The sequence below is a fragment of the Canis aureus genome, chromosome 16 (assembly GCF_053574225.1).
Source record: "Canis aureus isolate CA01 chromosome 16, VMU_Caureus_v.1.0, whole genome shotgun sequence".
NCBI classification, from domain to species: Eukaryota; Metazoa; Chordata; class Mammalia; order Carnivora; family Canidae; genus Canis; species Canis aureus.
The window spans coordinates 22,935,857-22,956,132 of NC_135626.1; the positions used below are offsets into that span (position 1 = coordinate 22,935,857).

General features: G+C 47.9%; 1 protein-coding gene across 4 annotated transcripts in view; it reads left to right on the forward strand.

Annotated features, from left to right (window-relative positions):
- Window positions 1-2,835: 2,835 nt before the first annotated feature.
- Window positions 2,836-20,276, forward strand: part of UNC45B (unc-45 myosin chaperone B) — a 28,307-nt gene continuing 10,866 nt past the window's right edge. Inside the window, exons 1-13 of one of the 4 annotated variants that reach the window (XM_077852215.1) lie at window positions 2,836-2,853; window positions 3,477-3,644; window positions 4,151-4,187; window positions 5,563-5,738; window positions 6,948-7,037; window positions 8,839-9,006; window positions 9,455-9,623; window positions 12,959-13,129; window positions 14,977-15,148; window positions 16,357-16,657; window positions 17,460-17,554; window positions 17,725-17,866; window positions 18,658-18,798. In XM_077852215.1, coding sequence (XP_077708341.1) covers window positions 3,477-3,644; window positions 4,151-4,187; window positions 5,563-5,738; window positions 6,948-7,037; window positions 8,839-9,006; window positions 9,455-9,623; window positions 12,959-13,129; window positions 14,977-15,148; window positions 16,357-16,657; window positions 17,460-17,554; window positions 17,725-17,866; window positions 18,658-18,798 — 1,830 coding nt within the window. In that variant the 5' untranslated portion in view covers window positions 2,836-2,853. Of the gene's footprint in view, window positions 2,854-2,965; window positions 3,198-3,382; window positions 3,645-4,150; window positions 4,188-5,562; window positions 5,739-6,947; window positions 7,038-8,838; window positions 9,007-9,454; window positions 9,624-12,958; window positions 13,130-14,976; window positions 15,149-16,356; window positions 16,658-17,459; window positions 17,555-17,724; window positions 17,867-18,657; window positions 18,799-20,276 lie in introns of those variants that run through there. The other 3 variants (XM_077852212.1, XM_077852213.1, XM_077852214.1) reach the window with 3 other exon arrangements.

Below are 20,276 nucleotides of genomic sequence, written 5' to 3' on the forward strand. Positions count from 1 at the left end.
GCCCACGCTCAACTGCTGAGCCACCCGGGCGTCCCATGTTATTCTTTTTTTAATGGATCAAATCAATTCATAATTCTTGAGTACAAAAGCAAAAAGTGTCTACAGTTTTCAACACTGTAAAGCAATAACAACAATGATGAGAATGATAGCAACCTGTCAGGCATTGTTCTAGGTGCTTTACACATGTAACTCATTTAACCCTCACAAAAGCCCTACTGTCCCCACGTTACAGATGAAGAACTGAAGCAGAGACCACCTAACATGAGAGCTCTTACCAGAAACCTGGGATCTTCCTTGGCAGCCATCCCCACATCCCGGCAGTTTCAAGCTCTGTCAATCTGGCCTCCTTAACCTGTGGTGAGTCTGTTCTCTCCACCTCCTTTCTCACACTCTGGTCTGAGTCACCATGGTTGCCTACAACAGCCTCTTGACTTGCCTCCCTGTTTCTACTCTTGCCTCTTCCCATGCATCCTTCACACTGCAACCAGGGTGCTGTTTTCAAACCAAAGATCTGGTAGGTCATTCTTCACCCTAAAGTCCTACAGTGGCTCCCATTATAAACAGAACAAAATTCAAACTGCTTATAATGGTCCACTCAGCCTTACGTACCTCTCTAGCTACTCCTCTCTAAGATCAATTCTTCCAGCTTTATCTTAGTTCTTCCAAAGCATGACCCTTCTTGTGTCAGTGCTTTTGTCCTTGCAGATTTACCTGTCTGGAATTCTTATGGATTGAATTGTGTCCCTCTTCCCACCCCTACCCCCAATTCATAAGTTGAAGCCCTAACCTCCAGAGTTTTGGAGACAGAGCCTATATGGGAGTAACAAAGAGATACCAGATATCTCTCCTTCTTTGTCTCTTTCTTTCTCTGCCCCATGCCTCCTTCTCACACAGAAAAGAGGCCATGTGAAGACAATGAAAAGGTGGCCATCTACAAGCCAGGAAGAGAAGCCTCCCTTTGGTCAGAAACCAAAGTTGATGGCACCTTGATCTTAAACTTTTAAACTCCAGAACTGTAAAAAAATACATTTCATTTATTCAAGCCATCCTGCCTGTGGCAGTTTGTTACAGTAGCCTGAGCAGACAAATACAGGAACAATTTCTTATTCTTCAGGTCTTGCCTGAAATATGTGTGTGTGCATTCAGCAAGTGTCTGTCAGACATTGTTCTCTATATGTATTAACTCATTTAATCATTTACTCAAGAAACCTTCTCTGAAACAATGCCATGTTTCCCTATTATGTGTTTTCAAAATATCCTGGTATTCTTCGTATTTAGAAATCACAGATCCAGGGACACCTGGGTGGCTCAACATTTTAGCTCCTACCGTTGGCCCAAGGGCGTGATTCTGGAATCCCAGGATGGAGTCCCACATCAAGCTCCCTGCGTGGAGCCTGCTTTTCTTTCTGCCTATGTCTCTGCCTCTCACTCTCTCTGTGTGTCTCTCATGAATAAATAAATAAAATCTTAAAAAAAGAGAGAGAAATCACAGATCCATGGAATTATCTCATCCATTCGTTCAATGAATATTGTTGAGTCCCTGCTATGTAACACTGTGATAGCCACTTGAAATATGTAAGTGAACAAAATAGACACAAATCCTTGCCTTCACATGTGCGGGGAAGGGAGTGGAATGGGGTTAAGTGAAGAAGAACATTAGCATGGAGACACTATTCATCCATCCATTAATTAATTGAGGAAACCCGCACTGGGCACTGACTGCTGTGTTCTGAGTCAGGGAAGGTCAAACTGCATGAGATGTTGTCCTTGCCCTCTGGGAGGGAGCTCACAACCCAGGCTTGGAGACGTTGGAAGGACTCCAACGTCAAATAAGACTCAGGAACCCTCAGTCAGACGGGGAGAAATAAGTCCTTCCCTAGGGAAGACGTGTTCTGGTGGTGGAAATAGTTTTTGTCCTTGGAAGACCCCCTTCTTTTTATTTTAATTTTATTTACTTATCTCAGAGAGAAAGCACAAGCAAGGAGGAAAAGCAGAGGGAGAGGGAGGAGACTCCCCACTGAGCAGAGAGCCCCGCTCAGGTCTCCATCCCGGGACCCTGGAATCGTGACCTGAGCCGAAGACAGACACTTAACTGAGTGAACCACCCAGGCGCCCCCAGGAAGACCTCCTTCTGATGTGGGAGGCTCAGGTTGTCCCAGGGGAATCCCCATGCAGATGAGGGTACAAGTCCTTGGGCTCAGGGAATTCAGGGACTGACCCAGCTCTTGCCCAAGGACAAGACTATAGCCTGGTGGGGGATATGCAGAGCTCATCCTCAGGGAGCTCTTGCCCAAGGACAAGACTATAGCCCAGTGGGGGATATGCAGAGCTCATCCTCAGGGAGCTCCCAGTTGCATGGGGAAGGCAGGCTTAATGCATCCACTCCACATAGATGGTAGATGCAGAAGGCATACACACTGAAACAAAGCACCTGCTTACACTAAACTGAGCTTGCAAGCCCCTTGGTCTTTGTGAAAAGGAAGGACCTTTTCAACAGTGAGTGCCATAAGGGTAGGGGACATGTGGGCAAGTGGAAGAGGGGAAGGAACTCTTCTCCCTTTTTCCAACCCTCCTCCCTCCGGAAAGGCATTTCTGGAAGTCTCCAGTTGGTCCTGGACCTGGGCAGCTGCTCTGTCTAAGTCTGCCAGCCCCTCAGCTGTCACTTTGCTCCTAAAATAGCAGGGGTTGGGGGGAGAGAAGAGGTTGTTTATCTGGGGTGGAAGGGGAGAAGGGGCATTATAGCTGTGCCTTGCGGGGGTGCAGGTCCTCCCTCCTTTCTGGATCTTTCTCTCACTCTTTGTGGTATGAGGGCCTGAGTCCAAGACTGCTCCTGAACAGGACGCTGGGGCAGAGGTTAGTCAGCGCTTCCACGTGGTAATGACTGTCCAGTCTGGGGAGGAGGAGGGCCGTGAGTATCAATGACAGACTCCAGGGCCACCTGCCCCTGTGGCCAAATATGGTCTGGAGCCACTGGCAGGGATGATAAAGCCTCTTGGGTGGGGGAGGGGGTAGACTAAGGCTTGGTGTCCGGGTGTTCACAGGGGAGCTCCGCAGAGCAGCATCACAGGAGGATAGACCAGGAGCACTGTCCTCTAAGAAAGTGAGCCCCCCAGGAGGGTTCCTCAGACCCGGGAGGGAGAAGCCCCCCACCCCGCCTGCATGGAGAAAAACTTTTAAGGCTGGCAGTGAGAATCCAGGTCTTCGGCATGGTGGCTTCACCTGTCCAGCTGGGAGGGACAGAGAGGGAGGCACAGGGACTCTTAAGACTACCTCAATCATGCTATTCTCCAAGCAAATGCTATAAAGTCCTTCTGGGTAATGGGTTTGGGAGTGTTGGTGGTGGGTCCTTTCCACGCAGAACTTTCACCTTCCATCTCGGTAGGAGGAGACCCTGGAGCTCCAGACCTTAGGCCAGGAGTCCAGCCCTAGGTCTGGAGTGAGGGATTGGCCAGACAGAGCTGCTCCTGTCCTGACAGATGGCAGAGGCAGAAGCCGTGCAGCTGAAGGAGGAAGGGAATCGGCATTTCCAGCTCCAGGACTACAAGGCTGCAACGAAGAGCTACAGCCAGGCCCTGAAGCTGACCAAGGATAAGGCCCTGCTGGCCACGCTCTATAGGAACCGGGCAGCCTGTGGCCTGAAAACGGTCTGGAGCGGGCAGGGCGGGAAGCTGAGGGCCAGGGCTGGGAGGCAGGGGTGTGGAGGCAGCCCCCCATCCTGATGGGCCTCATCATTGTTCCAACCTTGACTCCTGAACCCCACTCCTGCCTGACCCACTCTTCTGGGAGACAGAAACTCCTTCAGTTGGGAGTCAGCCTAATGGGCACTGGCAACATGCCCGGGCTGTTTAGATGTTATTTCGCAGCATCTTACTCACAGCCCAGTTAGCTGCTGTTTCATGCCCCTATCGCAGATGACAAGCTCAGGGCTCAAAGGGCTCAGTAACTTGCCAAGATCTCCTGGGTAATTAGCAGGGAGCCTGGGTTCAAACCCAAGCATTTGCCTAATGCCGGAGCTCATCCACTCTTCCATGCCCAGCGAGGGGCCCGCCCTTGGGCCCTTGAGAGCCGGCAGCTCCCCACCAAACCTTCTCTGGCTGTCTCTGCCTGGGCCCACTTTGACCCTGGCTCCTACTTCATCTCCCTTCCTCAGGAGAGCTACGTTCAGGCGGCTTCAGATGCCTCTAGAGGTGAGTGCCCCTCCCCCAGGCTCTCCCCACCCCCACCCCAGCATCCCTGTTTTGTCTAAAAGGCTCTTTGTCAATTGAAGGAATTACAGATTGTGTAAATGCCATCCTAGGTGTTGTAGGCAGGGCTTCCGGTGTCCAGAGCAGCCATCCCTAGATAGCATTTTTGCAACTTGCTTTATGTATTAAATTGTAAGTCGAGGGAGATTCTTTTGTGAAAAGATGTTTCCAAAAATCCTTATGTCATGGTAAAGATACACCCTCTTCCGTTGTAAATTAGGATGTGCTCCTCCTGCAACTCCCAGGACCAGAGCATCAGCCCAGTCCGCTCTGTGGGGTTGGGCTCCCTAAGGGGAGGAGGGGGGCAGTAGCCCATTCCACAGGGACTAGGGAGAAGTGAACATTAACATTAACAACAACCACAAAAACCTTTAAACTTAACTTTAACTTCACCTTAGACTTAAACTTTAGGAAATGTTGGCTTAGGTCCATCATCAAAATGAGAAAACTTCTCTTGGCTGCAGGTGTTGGGTTCTGCTCTGATTACTATTTTTAAGGAGAAACCGAGGTAGTCTGAAGTGAGTTCAGAAGGGAGGGAACCAGCTGAAAATACATCCTGTGAAAGGCGGGTTGAGGAAGTGGCAATATTTAGCTCGTGGAAGGCAATTCCCAGGTGGGATAGAGAGCTGCTTTCAAATACCTAAGCTGTCTTCAAATGTCTAAAAGACTGTCACAAGGAAGAAGGATTGGATTTCATCTCTGGGGTTCCAGGGCTGAATTTAGGATAAAAGGACAAAGTTACAGAGGGAAGGGGGAAGGGTTGTCTTGATGAAGCTGCTTGGCTGCCTTGAGAAGGAGGGAGCTCGGGATCCCTGGGTGGCGCAGTGGTTTAGCACCTGCCTTTGGCCCAGGGCTTGATCCTGGAGACCGGGGATCGAATCCCACGTCGGGGTCCCGATGCATGGAGCCTGCTTCTCCCTCTGCCTGTGTCTCTGCTTCTCTCTCTCTCTCTCTCTCTGTGTGTGTGACTATCATAAATAAATAAAAATTAAAAAAAAAAAAAAAGAAGGAGGGAGCTCCCTCCTTCTGATGGAGGTATGAAGTCCCCTTTGGATGAGCACTTGGCTGAGATAATGATGTAGCAGAAACTGAAGCATCAGGCTCTAGATGAGATGACCCTTAAGTTCCCTTCCAACCTTGAGGCTATGATTCTTACTGCCTCCCTGACAAAGAAGAGCCTTGGGCCAGATAGTCTACATTGGTGGATAATTTCCACTGAAGATAGAGAAGCCCTGGAATTGGGGGCAGGGGCAGGGACAGGGACGGGAGGAAAGTGGTCTGCAGCCCAGGCCCCTGAGGCCCTGCCTCCCCTCGTTAGCTATTGACATCAACTCCTCGGACATCAAGGCTCTGTATCGGCGATGCCAGGCACTGGAGCACCTGGGAAAGTTGGATCAGGCCTTCAAGGATGTGCAGCGCTGTGCTACCCTTGAGCCACGGAACCAAAACTTCCAGGAGACGCTGAGGAGGCTCAACACCAGCATCCAAGAGAAGGTGAGCTGGACCCCTTCCCACAAGCCTCAGTCTGCCTCCCCCCACCCCTACTGGGGACAAGTTAGGGAAGCAGGACACCAGGGGATGTCTAACACTTCCTCCACACTCTTGGATGGAATGAACACATGACACAGGGTGGCACCATAAAATAGCCAGGCAGATGTGCCCATCTTTGAATGATCAGAGATGCTTGTTGAAGGGCACAAGCTAGCCAGAGCTAGAACATGGGTCTCTTAAATTTCAGATGGAGGCTTAAAAAAAAACAACCTTGTATGTATGCAACATGACCTTCCTTTCTTTCTAGGAGAGCAGAGGCAGCATTGAGGAGAGGGTATTGCAAATGGAGTGGGGTGGAGAGAACTTGGATCAGAGGTATCCTGCATCCTAGTCCTGGCTTAGGTACCAGTTTTCTAAGGAATCCCTTAGGGTGTCAGTTCCCTTTCTGCAAGAGCAGGAGGGTAGGTGATCACTAAGCTCCTTACTCCAAGTCTCAGTAACTTCTCTGTGCCTGGGGCAGCCCCATGGTGGGACAACAGCACACTGTCCAGAGTGTAGACTCCAGGGCTGTGTAAACAAACGGAGGAGTGATCCAAGAAGGGGTGGCAAATGAGAGACCCCCTAGGAGGAAATGAACCCAGGATGGAAATAGGCAGGACCATAGACCAGCAGAACAAAGTAGTGGGAAGTACAGAGGAGCTGGCAAATTGGGGGTGGGTGGGAGGGGCAGTGTGTGATGATAAGTTAGGTCATTTTATGGTAGATTCAGAGCACTGGGGTTGGGGTTGAGGGGATGAGGGATGAGATATCCAAACATAATGGTTTTAATCTGTGTAAAGTTGAGAATTGCTTTAGGCTTCTGGTCCTAGACACCTAATCCTGTTTTAGCCGGTGTTTAAGTATGTAACAGCTAATTATTAACTAGACTGCAAAATTGGGGTGATAATCTATAGCCTTCCAAGACCTGTGATGACCAAATGGGATAGCGAACTTAAGTAGACTGTAAGCCTTGTGGGGCAAGGACTTGATTTTGTTCACCATTCTGTCCGCAGCATCTGCAAGAGTGACTGACGCGTAACAGCTGTTCAGTAAATGTTTGTGGAATGAATGAGTGACAGTGTTGGGGCCCCGAGGAGATACCCTAATATTTGCTAAGCCGCCCGAAATGTGGACCCTGCCTGCCTCCTTCCCCACTCCCTCCTCTCTCCTCAGCTCCATGTGCAGTTTTCCACGGACTCCAGGGTACAGAAGATGTTCGAGATCCTCCTGGATGAAAGCAGTGATGCTGACAAGCTGGAGAAGGTGAGTGCTGGGCAACGGGCTGGCCAGCAGAGGGTGGACTCGGGACACCCACCCCCATATTTGTACTTGGGCCGCAGGCCCTGCCCCTATCTCTGGACAGAGACAGTCCTCCTAACTCCTCAACCTCCCCCGTCCACTGCCTGCGGGAGGGGGAGGAGGGCAACCCCTTGGAGAAAATGAACACAAGGAGGCCAGAGGTTATGCACTTTGGAAAATACCCTAATCCTGGCTATAAGGGCCAGGACTAGAGTGAGACCAATGAGGAGAGAGTCATGCAGCAGGATCGGAGTCTTTACTTAAATTTTTGATATTTTGTTCATCATGGATTTTTTCTTTGCATTGCATTGATTTTGATATTTTAAAATATTGCATTAGATATTATTTATCTTGATTGCTGAGGTTTTCGGTGTCCCTGTAAATTTTGCACCCAAGTGCCTCACTTGCCATACTGTTGTTTCTACCCTGAGAAGGTTAAAAATGGCTTTTTAAGATATATTCCATTTCATTATAAAATATCACAAAACTTCATCCTGAAATATGAAAATATTTGGTCATAATACCACCCTCTTTTTTTTTTTTAAAGATTTTATTTATTTACTCATGAGAGACACATGGAGAGAGAGAGGCAGAGACACAGGCAGAAGGAGAGGGAGAAGCAGGCTCCATGCAGGGAGCCCCTGGGACTCCATCCTGGGTCTCCAGGATCACACCCTGGGCTGAAGGTGGCGCTAAACCACTGAGCCACCGGAGCTGCCCATAATACCACACTCTTAACCAAATTTGTTGTCCTTTTTCTTTCTTTTTTCAAATGTTCCCTTCTGTTTTTCTTCACAGGAGATGCCTGGGGAATTTTTGTTAGTTTTATGGTCAGTAAACCATACAATACGCAAATACCTTTTATAACAAACTGTTGTGAGGACATAAGAAGTTGTTATTGATAACTGCACCTGGACAAGTACAAAGCCCTTGACCGGTAGAGTGATAATGGTTCTGGTGGTACTTGCCTGGGATTTTCTCATCAGCCTCCTCCAGCATCATTCCTTCTTTATTTGTTGACTTTCTCCTTCTCTTGCCTCATGAGTTTTTTTCCCCCAACCCCAGCTTTTCAGGTTCTGCTGAGACCTCCTCTCCTGATCTGGAGCCATTTAGGGCATATGTATCCTTAAGGCTTTAGGGTGGGAAGACATTGGGGAACTTTTTTTTTTTTTTTTTTTTTAGATTTTTACTTATTTATTCATGAGACACACAAAGAGGCAGAGACATAGGGAGAGGGAGAAGCAGGCTCCCTCTGGGAGAAGCAGGCTCCCCCTGGGATGCGGGACTCCATCCCAGGACCTGGGGACTACGCCCTGCGCCAAAGGCAGATGCTCAACCACTGAGCCACCCAGGCGTCCCGACATTGGAGAACTTTCTAGCTTAACTGCCTAATTTTGGAATCTGGGATGCAGAGAGCTGCCATGACTTGCCTGAGGTCATACAGCTAGCGTGTAGCAGAATCAGTACTCATACCCAGGACCTTCAAGACCCATCTCTTGCTCTCTCTGCCTACCATTTTCCACCTTCCTGAGAACCCCTGTAACTTCAGATTGCCCTGAACAGATAAATAAATAAACAAACCCCAAATGCCAAAACCATATTCATGTTTTTGGGCCACATTTCCAGGAGTAGGACTATAGGGAAAGAATCCAGTATAAAGATGTTTTGAAAATCCAGTCCTTACGCCAGCCCCTGCCCTGGCCCCAGGCCAAGACCTTGGCAGCCATGCCTCCTCCATGACCCTTGTTGTATCCTCCCTCTCCAGGCCGCCAACAACCTCATCGTCCTAGGGCGAGAAGAAGCAGGGGCTGAGAGGATCTTCCAAAACAATGGAGTGGCCCTGCTGCTGCAGCTTGTGGACACCAAGAGGCCTGAGCTGGTGCTAGCTGCTGTGCGGACTCTGTCGGGCATGTGTAGTGGCCACCGAGCTCGGGTGAGGGCCTGGGTGTCGGGCTGAGGGTGACACGTGGGCAGGGAGCAGGTGGCATAAGTAGACCCTAATACAAAGTCTAAACTGTCCTTTGCTGAATGCAAAAGCTGTGATAGTTTGCATTTTATCATATAAATCTTCCAAACCCAGTGTGTATTTTACACCTTAAGCACACCACAATGTGGGACTCACCACACTGCAAGTCCTCAGTGGCCCCATATGGCAAATGGTTCCTATATTGGACAGCCCAGCTTTTAACTGGAAAGAGTTTAAAGAGGCATGGCTAGTGTCAAGGGCCTTCCCAGACCAGAGGCCCAGGAGGCACTGGCTGCCTGGGTGTATTTCCCTGCTGGAGAGGGAGGATGGGGCTGGTTGTCACCCACTTCCTAACCTGCACGACAGCTGGAAGAGAGGTGCAGGCAGCTGACTGTGGGTCTTGCTGTGGGTTTAGGCCACAGTGATTCTCCATGCAGTCCGGATAGACAGAATATGTAGCCTCATGGCAGTGGAGAACGAGGAGATGTCTCTGGCCGTCTGCAACCTGCTCCAGGCCGTCATTGATTCTCTGTCAGGGGAGGACAAACAAGAACATCGAGGGAAGGAAGAAGCCCTGGTTCTAGGTAGGAGACATTCTTCAGTGTTTTTCAAAGGGGTGAGGGCCGAGGAGAGTCAGGTGCCACCTCAGATAGCTCATTCCCTGTATGTGGAGGTGGCCTGGTTTATTTTATATTTATTTTCTAATTATAAAAGTAATAGAGCAGCAGCATCTTCAATAGCTTAAAAGTGGGAAGCAACTCTAGTGTCCATGCGTGGTTGAATGGATAAATACAATATGGCATATACACACAATGGAATATTATTCAGCCTTAAAAAGGAAGGACATCCTGACATCTGCTACTACATGGATGAACCTTGAGTGCAATAAGCCAGTGACAAAGGCATAAGTACTGTTTGGCTCCACTCCTACAAGGTATCTAGAGTAATCTAAATCATAGAGACAAAAATTAGGATGGTGGTCACCAGGCTAGGAGAGGAGGAAATGAGTTGTTTAGTTTTAGTTTTTATAGGACAAAAACGTTCTGGAGATGGATGGTGATAATGGCAGCACAACAATATGAATGTACTTAATGCCACTGAACTGTATACTTAAAAATGGTCAAAATGAAGGGCACCTGGGTGGCTCAGATGGTTAAGTGTCTTCCTTCAGCTCAGGTCATGGTCCTGGGGTCCTGGGATTGAGCCCTAAGTCGGGCTCCTGACCCAGTGAGGAATCTGCTTCTCCCTCTCCCTTTGCCCCTACCTCCTGCTTGTGCTCTTTTTTGCAAATAAATAAATAAAATCATTCAAAAATGGTTAAAATGATCAATTTTATTCATGTATATTTTACTACAAGTAGAAGAAAGTAAGAGACTTACTGGAAAAATTTGGAAAAATTTAGAAATATGTAAAGATGAAAAAAACCCACCTATAATTCCCCTCCAGATAATCCAGATTATCACTGCCACATGTGTCTTTCCAGTCTCTTTTTAAAAAAGATTTATTTATTTATTCATGAGAGACACAGAGACATAGGCAGAGGGAGAAGCAGGCTCCCTGCAGGGAGTACCATGTGGGACTCGATCCCAGATCCCAGGATCATGCCCTGAGCTGAAGGTAGATGCTCAACAGCTGAGGCACCTAGGCGTCCCTCCAGTCTTTTTTCTATCCATCCACATAAATACCTATTTAACAAAATTGGAATTTGGCTAGGAATAGATTTGTGTTTTCTTTTCCTTCACTAAGCATTATATGAGTATTTCGTACCATTAAATGTTCTTTAAAAAGATTCTTTTTTATTTTAAAAATCATTCATTTTTCATTTGTTTCATTTCAAATACATGCACTTATAGACTCAGGCTTTTTCCAGCACATCCAGGTCCTGGGCATGGTTTTGGAAGTTCCTGCTCTGCCTGGGAAGGTTCACTAATAGAAAGCTTGATTTTAAATATTTTCATTATATTCCATTGTATGAATATATCATAATTCACCAACCAACTCTATATCAGTGGAGATTTAGATTGCTCCTAGTTGCATGCTTATAAAAGGCAGTTCAGTAGCTATTCTTTACACAAAGTTATGCTTGCATTTGCAATTATTTTCTTGGAATAAAATTCCTAGTAATGGGAATATAGGTCGAAGGCTGTGAACACAACTGAAGTTTTCTCTCCATGTTACTTTTGGATTCCTTTCTGAGAGGGTGCATGAATTTGTACTCTTACCAAATGATGCTGATGGGGGTCCCATCTCCACTCATTCTCCTACCAGATTTGAATACTCTCATTTAAAAAAAATTTCCTATTCATTAGGTAAAAATAACTTCATTTGAATTTTTAAAAATCACTAGTGAGATTGATCATTTTTCTTTATTTTTATTAGCCATTTGGATTCGTTTGTCTTCCAACAACCTGTCATATATCATTACCCTTATTTTTTCTTGGAGTATCAGTGTTTTTCTTATTGATTCATAAGAGCTCTTTGTAGATTAATAACATGAACCTTTGGGAGTCCTGGATTCTTGATGTGGTTCTGACTTAACTGTCGTAATGGTCAGCAAGTCACATTCTTTTTTCTGTGCTAGAACCACTGGAGGGTCCCAAATGGTACACTTGTACAACTGGTGGTTAACTGGAGATGCTGGCCAGGACATCTTGGTTTTTCTCTTTGTGGCATCTCTAGTGGGCATCTTGGGTGTCTGTATAGCATGGTGGCCTCATTCTCAATGGACGAGCCCCAATGTGCAAGTGCTTTTAAGCTGCTGGGTGTGCTCTAAGTCACATGATTGACCCAGGGCCAGAATGGAAGAGCATCCCCAAGAATGGGAACACTGAAAGGTATGGTGCACTGAGGGCCACAGCTTCCTTGGGAAGTTGAAAGTTGTTGGACATCTCTGCTAAGGAATTCTACTAGATAGGGATCCCTGGGTGGCGTAGCGGTTTAGCGCCTGCCTTTGGCCCAGGGCGCGATCCTGGAGACCCAGGATCGAATCCCACGTCGGGCTCCTGGTGCATGGAGCCTGCTTCTCCCTCTGCCTGTGTCTCTGCCTCTCTCTCTCTCACTGTGTGCCTATCATAAGTAAATAAAAATTAAAAAAAAAAAAAAGGAATTCTACTAGATACTGATTTAGGATCCATCTCCTTGTAGCTTCCACCCCACTCTGACCCCAGTTCTGCTCTCTAGAGCCTCATAGAAGAAGTCTATTCTTTTGCCTTCATGACACACCCTTATCTGAAAAACTATCACATCTACCGATGACTTTCCTTGTCCAGTTAGATGGCTCTTTACTTCATCAGTCATTCATATGACATGTTTTGGAGATCCTTTCTTTTCTACTCCCTTCCTCCCTCCCCGCCTGCCTTTGAGCTCTAAACTAGAATGAGAACAAAAATCCCTAAGATGCAGTGAAGTCAGACAGGGAAAATGCAGGAAAAAGCATTTACCTTTTAATCCCCCAGCGGGCAGGGAAGATCTGGCATCCCATCTGAGGCTTGAATTTGGGCTCCCAGCATGCCTGAATCTGCAGGGAGTAAGATGTCTGTAAGGAATATAAATTTCTTTTCTGGAAAACATTTTGTTAAATCAGTTTATTAAAAGCTACATGAAGTGTCCCTGGCTCCCTGCCAGTCATGCCTTGGAATAAAGAACTTTCTAAGAACCAGAGCTGTTCAAGGATGGCAGGAGCTGTTGTAGAAGTCAGTGTGCAGCGTAGAGTGGCTGGAGGCCCATTGGGGGTATTGTCTAGGAACCTCCCTTTTTGGGGCTGAGATGGGCAATACTATATCTTCTGGGGAAATTCCAACTTCCAGGAAGCCATGGATTCCATATTTCCAGAACCCTTCTAAAAACCTCTGCCATTCGTGGTCCTATAGATCTGAGTAAGACCCTACTCTCTACTTACCCTTGTCCTCTCCTTCCTCAGACACCAAGAAGGACCTGAAGCAGATCACCAGCCACCTGCTCGACATGCTGGTCAGTAAGAAAGTGTCTGGCCAGGGCAGGGATCAAGCCCTGAATCTGCTCAATAAGAATGTCCCCAGGAAGGACCTTGCCATTCACGACAACTCGCGTACCATCTATGTGGTGGATAATGGTGAGGAGGTGGGAGGGTCTGGGGCTCATTCCAATCTTTCAGGGGGGCACCAGGATATCTGGCACTGAGCAGAAAGCAGAGGAGGTGTGGCCTTTGCCTAGAACAAGTCTTCAGTCCCACTGAAAAGCCAGGAAAAGGCATTAACACTTAGAAACCACCAACAGGCTGGTGAGGATTTAGATCAAAGCTCAGCTCTGAATTAAGGGCCTGAACACACACAGAAAATGCCCAAACATGCTGGAAAACACCTGGACAGAGTTACTTAACCAATGTGGGCAATGCCAAAGACAAACAGGACTCCACCAACCTTGGGAGAATGTTCCTGAAGTCCCATGGTTGGCAAAATACTTCATAGGCTTTCTAGAAGGGAGAAATGGCATCAAGTGTCCTATATATAAGGCACAGTAACGAGGTTCTAGCAGACAGTCCCTAAATTTGTTGGCTCCAAGATATTACCCACTCTCCCAAATCCACTTTAATTGTTCAAGAGTCATACCTATGGCTTTATCATCTACTGTGATAAACTCCCACAGGTTTAAAAACATATAGAACCATCCTTTGTTCTAAAAGGTTCAGATTAGCTTCCACCCATTTGAAATTTATCCTCTTTTGATATTGCCTTTCCTCATTTGGTTTTCACAGGTCTCAGCAAAGTGTACTTTAACAGATTACTCTAGCACTTATAAACCTCCTACCTCAGCACTTCCTTCCCTCCTCCTCCCCAGTTCTGGTCTTCTCTGCATATATTTCAAAGGGTGAATCACAGACCTCTTTCTCTCTGCACTCAGACCTAGGTCCAACCACACAGTTAATAGGTAGGGTAGGTGGGAAGCAATATTTGTTATTCAATAAGAATAACATACAACTCAGGGGCGCCTGGTGGCTCAGTCGGTTGAGTGTCTGCCTTCTGCTTGTGTCATGATCCTCCGGGTTCTAGGATGGAGCCCTGTGTCACCCTGCTCAGCAGGGAGCCTGCTTCTCCCTCTCCTGCTTCCCCTGCTTGTACTCTCTATCTCAAATGAATGAATGAATGAATGAATGAATGAATAAATAAATAAATAAATAAGTCTTTTTAAAAAGAGAGAATGTACAACTCTTTTACTTTTTTGGAGCAAATTACCACATCTGTGGTGTCACCACTCTGTCCTTATCGCACCTTCTGTCCTTATTACAGCTTATTTAATCTTCATACGACTGTTCCTTATTCCATTGTGAGTTTTTTGAGGAGAGGATTGTATCTTTTATTTCAGTATTTGCTACCTAAAAGGTGCTAATTTATTTCTTCACTTATTCCTTCATTTATTCAACAGATATGTAATGACTGAATTAGCCTAATGGGTAATAGGAAGTCATTGAAGTTTCTTCAACAGAAGAGAGAAGAGATAGTAATAATAGATAGCAAATGTAGCATTTACTAAATAAATAGTAAGTGTTTGTTGAGTGATAATGGCATGTCTGGATTGGCCCTAGGCAGTTTCCATACATTATCTCATTGAGTCCTCAAATGCTCTGTGGTAGGTAGTATGGTTCCCATTTTATAGAAGTGAGGCCTGGGGAAGAGAGAATATCAGATAGTATTTGGGGAAGGTTATACATCAACCCATAGAGGGTACATGTGAAAATAGAGGCCCACCCACAATGGGAGGTGAATTGCTCACCTAGGGGCAGAGTCAGGTACAGAATGCGGGTCTCCCGGCCCCATACCAGTACCCTTCATTCTGGAAAAGCCATGTACTGCCAAAAGATATGCTGGAGAGAAGCTGGTGCTAAGACAACTGAAGAAGAGGGTGTGTTTGTGAGGACAGACCCCAGCAGAGATCTGACAATTGCCATCATCTGTCCTGCAGGCCTGAGGAAGATCTTGAAGGTGGTGGGGCAGGTTCCAGATCTGCCATCCTGCCTGCCTCTGACTGACAACACCCGAATGCTGGCTTCCGTCCTCATCAACAAGCTCTACGATGACCTGCGCTGTGACCCAGAGCGCGATCACTTCCGCAAGATCTGTGAGGAATACATCACGTGAGTCTCCTGGAGGTCTCAGGGAATCATGCTCTGTATTAGTTACCTATGGCTGTATAACAAATCACCCCAAAATGTAGCAAGAAGCTTGAAGTAGTAGTAATCATTTATTATTTCACAATATGACCGCAGTTTGGGAGTGACTAGGCTGGGTGGATCTGGCTCTGGGGCTCTCATGAACTGACTGTCACACGTCGGCCTGGGCTGCAGTCATCTGAAGGCCTGCATGCTGGTGCTGGTTATTGACAGGAGGCCTCCATTCCTCCCGGTATGAGCCTGTCCACAGGTAGCTTGAGTATCATTACTGCCTGGTACCCAGAGTGAGCAATTCAGAGAGAACAAGGCAGAAATGGCAATGTCTTCTATTACTTAGCTTCAGAAGTCACACACGATCATTTCCGCCACATTCTCTTTGTGAGAAGCAAGTTGTGAAGAGTGGTCTGCATTTAAGAGGAGAGAGTTAGGTTCTATCTTTTGCATGGAGGGGTGTCAAAATATTTTTGGACTTATTTAAAACCTACCACAAGCTCCTGAGGTTGAAGGAACAAATGTCAGCTTATCAAGGAGACAGAGAGTGGGCCCTTTTGTGTTGGGGTGGCTGCTGGACTCTCCCACTAGACATCTGAGCTGCTGGGAAGCCCATGGATGGACAGTGCTCGCCTCTCTTTGGGACTTCCCTCAGCTGGAGACAGCTGCTTCCTCCTCCCCAGGGCGGCCAGCATCCAATGACCCGTGTGTCCCCCACCCCCACCCCCAGCTGGAAACAACTCTGGAGGGTGTCCCAGCTGTAGCACTCATCACAGGCTGAGGCTTTATGATGACTGAGTTGCAGCCCAGTGCATCCTTCTGCCTCCTTCTGCCGAGGTTTGCTTCTTTCCCTTCTAAAACATGAGCTGATCCCAAGAGCTCTCCCTAATCAAAGTCCTTTGTGTCAGTCCCCATCCATCTGACTATGCTTCTTGGGGGGACACAACCCATGGCATGTCTGTTACATCACTCACCCTCACCATAACTCTGATTAGTAGTACTATACCGTCAGTTTATAGATCAAGAAGCTGAGGCTCAGAGAGGGTCAGGGAATCGCCCAAGGTCACACAGCACATGAGTGGTAGATCCAGGACGTAAATTTGAATCTGTCTGCCTCCAAATCCCACATTCTTCCCACCCACCTTAGCCAGTTCTCCTGACCACCTTGTCCTTGATTTTAGAGGCAAGTTTGACCCCCAGGACATGGACAAGAACGTGATTGCCATTCAGACAGTGTCAGGGATCCTGCAAGGCCCCTTTGACCTGGGCAATCAGCTGCTGGGAATGAAAGGTGTGATGGAGATGATGGTAGCGCTGTGCGGCTCCGAGCGGGAGGTAGACCAGCTGGTGGCCGTGGAGGCCCTCATCCACGCATCCACCAAGCTCAGCCGCGCCACCTTCATCATCACCAATGGCGTGTCACTGCTCAAAGAGATCTACAAGACCACCAAAAACGAGAAGATTAAGATCCGCACACTGGTGGTGAGTGTTGGTACCAGACGTGGTGGGTGCCGGGCCCCAGGGACACCAGATGAGTGAGGCGTGGCTCCTCTCCATGGGAAGCCCATGCTGTGGGGGAGCTTCTGCTCAGCCAGCATTTTCAGAGCAAACTCGAAAAAATCAGTTTGTTTCCCTAACCAGTTTCTGGATGACACTGATAACCCATTTCAATTTTTCCAGTTTCATTTTATGGCAACTCTTTTCATGGGTCTTTTAGTTTGCTTGTAAACAATTACAGTGACAATTTGAGTCACTGATGTATTTTTCTGTTTATATCAATTTTTAAGAAACTAATTATAGCTTCTTCCATCATGAGTTTTCTCTTATGGAAGGCATGTTTTCCTTTTTTTTTTTTTTCTACGTTTTCCTAAGAGTACAATTTCTCCTGGGTAAAATTCTGCATATCTGAATTTGTTACCCACGTGGTCTGATTTCTGTGCTGGTTTTTGTGCTAGCATAACTTGCACCATTGCAGTTTCAGGTAAGATTAGTATCGTATTGTGCTGATTTTCCAAAACAGCAGTGGAGCCAAAATGGTGGCAACGGAATGGGGCAGGGTAAAGAAGTCCAGCTTCATGAGCATCTGCCCCATCCTGGAAGCCTCAGGGGAGGCATCTTGGAAGAGGTGACACCTGAGCTGAGTTCGGTAGTAGGCAGAGAGGTGTATCCAGGCAAAGACAAAGGGGCAAAGTGTTCCAGCCACAGGCTCAAACAGGGCCTGTTTGAGCAAGGCCCTTTGTCTCCAAGTGTGTCTGACTCTAGAAGCATCTCCCTTCCCCTACAGGGACTCTGTAAGCTGGGCTCTGCAGGGGGCACGGACTATGGCCTCAGGCAGTTTGCTGAAGGGTCCACGGAGAAGCTGGCCAAACAGTGTCGCAAGTAAGGGGGTTCGACTTCCCCAGGCCCACCGTCTTCTCTCTGGGATGTGCTCTAGTGGATGCTGCATGGTGAAAGGTCCCCCACAGGCTCCCCACTGCCCTGAAATGGGTTCACTCTCTTGACCCAAGCTCTGGCCCCCTTCCCCAGCGCTCTTCCTCTCCTATTTCCAGGTGGCTGTGCAATGCGTCCATAGATACCCGGACCCGGCGATGGGCAGTGGAGGGCCTGGCCTACCTCACCCTGGATGCCGACGTGAAAGACGACTTTGTCCAGGACATCCCCGCCCTGCAGGCCATGTTTGAGCTGGCCAAGGCAAGCGTGGCCCTGACCTCTGGCCTTCAGGAAAGGTCTACTAGATTCAAGCTCATAGGGTCCTCTGCTAGCCTGAGAAATGGGACTCCTGTGTCTTCATCCAGGCTCTGGCCCTACTGCCGATGTAAACCAGATTGGTTACTTCCCCCTGTCTGCCCCTCATTTTACCTGACCATAAAATGGGTGCTCGTGCTAATTCCCTGCCTGGTTCTTTTCCACCACCAAAGGGAGGAGGGGAAAGAGGGAGTTTCCACTCGGGGCCAGACCAGAGGTGTTTCCAGTCCCTACCCATCCCCCGCCCCCTATCCCATGGCAAAGTATGTCGGGTTTGGGCGTTTGAGAGGGGCACAGAGCAAGCAGCGCACTCTGAGGGCTCCCCCGCCCTGCTCTCCTGGGGTACTGTGGCTAGTGCAGGAGAAATGTCTGCCCACCCTGCGTGAGCAGAGCTAGTTCCTCTTCCCTCGGTGCCACCTGCTGTTGTCCAAGCGGGGCTCAAACCAACTCACCCGACAGGTCAGAGGGCCGGCTTTTTTTTTTTTTTTAAGATTGTATTTATTTATTCATGAGACACACACACACACACACACAGGCAGAGACACAGGCAGAGGGAGCAGCAGGCTCCATGCAGGGAGCCCGATGCGGACTCGATCCCGGGTCTCCAGGATCAGGCCCTGCCCTGGGCCGAAGGCGGCGCTAAACCTCCAGCAACCCGGGCTGCCCCAGGGGGCCATCGTGGAAGCAGAGATTTGTTCTAAAGTTTCCCCTCCCGTCCCCCCGCCCCATAACTGCAGACGGCTGACAAGACCATCCTGTACTCCGTGGCCACCACCCTGGTGAACTGTACCAACAGCTATGATGTCAAGGAGGTCATCCCGGAGCTGGTGCAGCTCGCCAAGTTCTCCAAGCAGCACGTGCCCGAGGAGCACCCTAAGGTAGGGTAGGGATGAGGCTGGGTGGGGGGAGTCTGCGCCACCAGGCGTTGGGGCGCTGTGGGTGGGTGTGGGAGCATTTGGCAGAGGACGCGGATAGACCGAAGATGATCGTGGTCAATGTCTCCCACTAGGTGGCGCTCGTCCCCCCCTTAGTTTTAAGGGTTTACGCGCCTTGGGCGGGTGAGGATCCAACCATCATGTGTAGTCTGAAAAATCAAATGGGGCCATGATGAACGTTTTGCAATTTATGTTGTTTCATGGACATCAGACAGACAGTATATTTCATGTTTCCAACACTTTCCAGAAATTTCGTTTCCTGGGATATCTGGATTTCGGGATATAGGTGCTAGGTAGGAATAACAAGGGAGAGAATGGGGCCAGGCAGCTGTAGCCCAGGTGTCACAAATCTCCCTGAGGCCCTCCTCAGTGATTCCCTGCACTCAAGGGTATGCTTTGTCTGTGGTTTGAATTAGAATGCATATACATTGTATTTCCAGCCAGTGGAAGATTTAGATTTTTTTAAATGGTCAAAGAAGTATAACCACATCGGGAGATCTCTGGGTGGCTCAGGGGTTTAGCACCTGCCTTTGGCCCAGGGCTGATCCTGGGGTCCCGGGATTGGTCGGGTTGGGCTCCCTGCATGGAGCCTTCTTCTCCCTCTGCCTGTGTCTCTGCCTCTCTCTCTCTCAATCTCTCTCTCTCTCTCTCATGAATAAATAAATAAATAATCTTAAAAAAAGAAAAAGAAATATAACCACATTGCAAAACAAACAAAAATGTAGACCCCAGAGAAAAGGAAATGACCACTCACCAATGACGTCATCTCCCTCTGACCACTGTCAGTGTCTTGGTACGCACGCTATGTTACTTAGCAGAGGCTGTTTTTCTCCGCGCATCTTTTTTCTTTTCTTTTTTTTTTTTAATTTTTATTTATTTATGATAGTCACACACACAGAGAGAGAGAGAGGCAGAGACACAGGCAGAGGGAGAAGCAGGCTCCATACACCGGGAGCCCGACGTGGGATTCGATCCCGGGTCTCCAGGATCGCGCCCTGGGCCAAAGGCAGGCGCTAAACCGCTGCGCCACCCAGGGATCCCCTCTTTTTTCTTTTCATAGTTAGAATGTTTTATGCCCGATTTTGGGAAAATGCTTTAGGTGTTTTCCAGATGGCTATGCCATTCTTTTTTAAAATTTATTCTTATTTTTTAAAGATTTTATTTATTTATTCATGACAGACACAGAGAGAGAGAGAGAGAGAGAGAGGCAGAAACACAGGCAGAGGGAGAAGCAGGCTGCTCGCAGGGAGCCTGATGCAGGACTCAATCCCAGGACTCCAGGATCATGCACTGAGCCAAAGGAAGACACTTAACTGCTGAGCCACTCAGGGGCCCCATTTTTTTTTTTTAAGTTTTCGTTTAAATTCCAACTAGCCAGTATACAGTGTAATATTAGTGTCAGGTATAGAATTTAATGATTC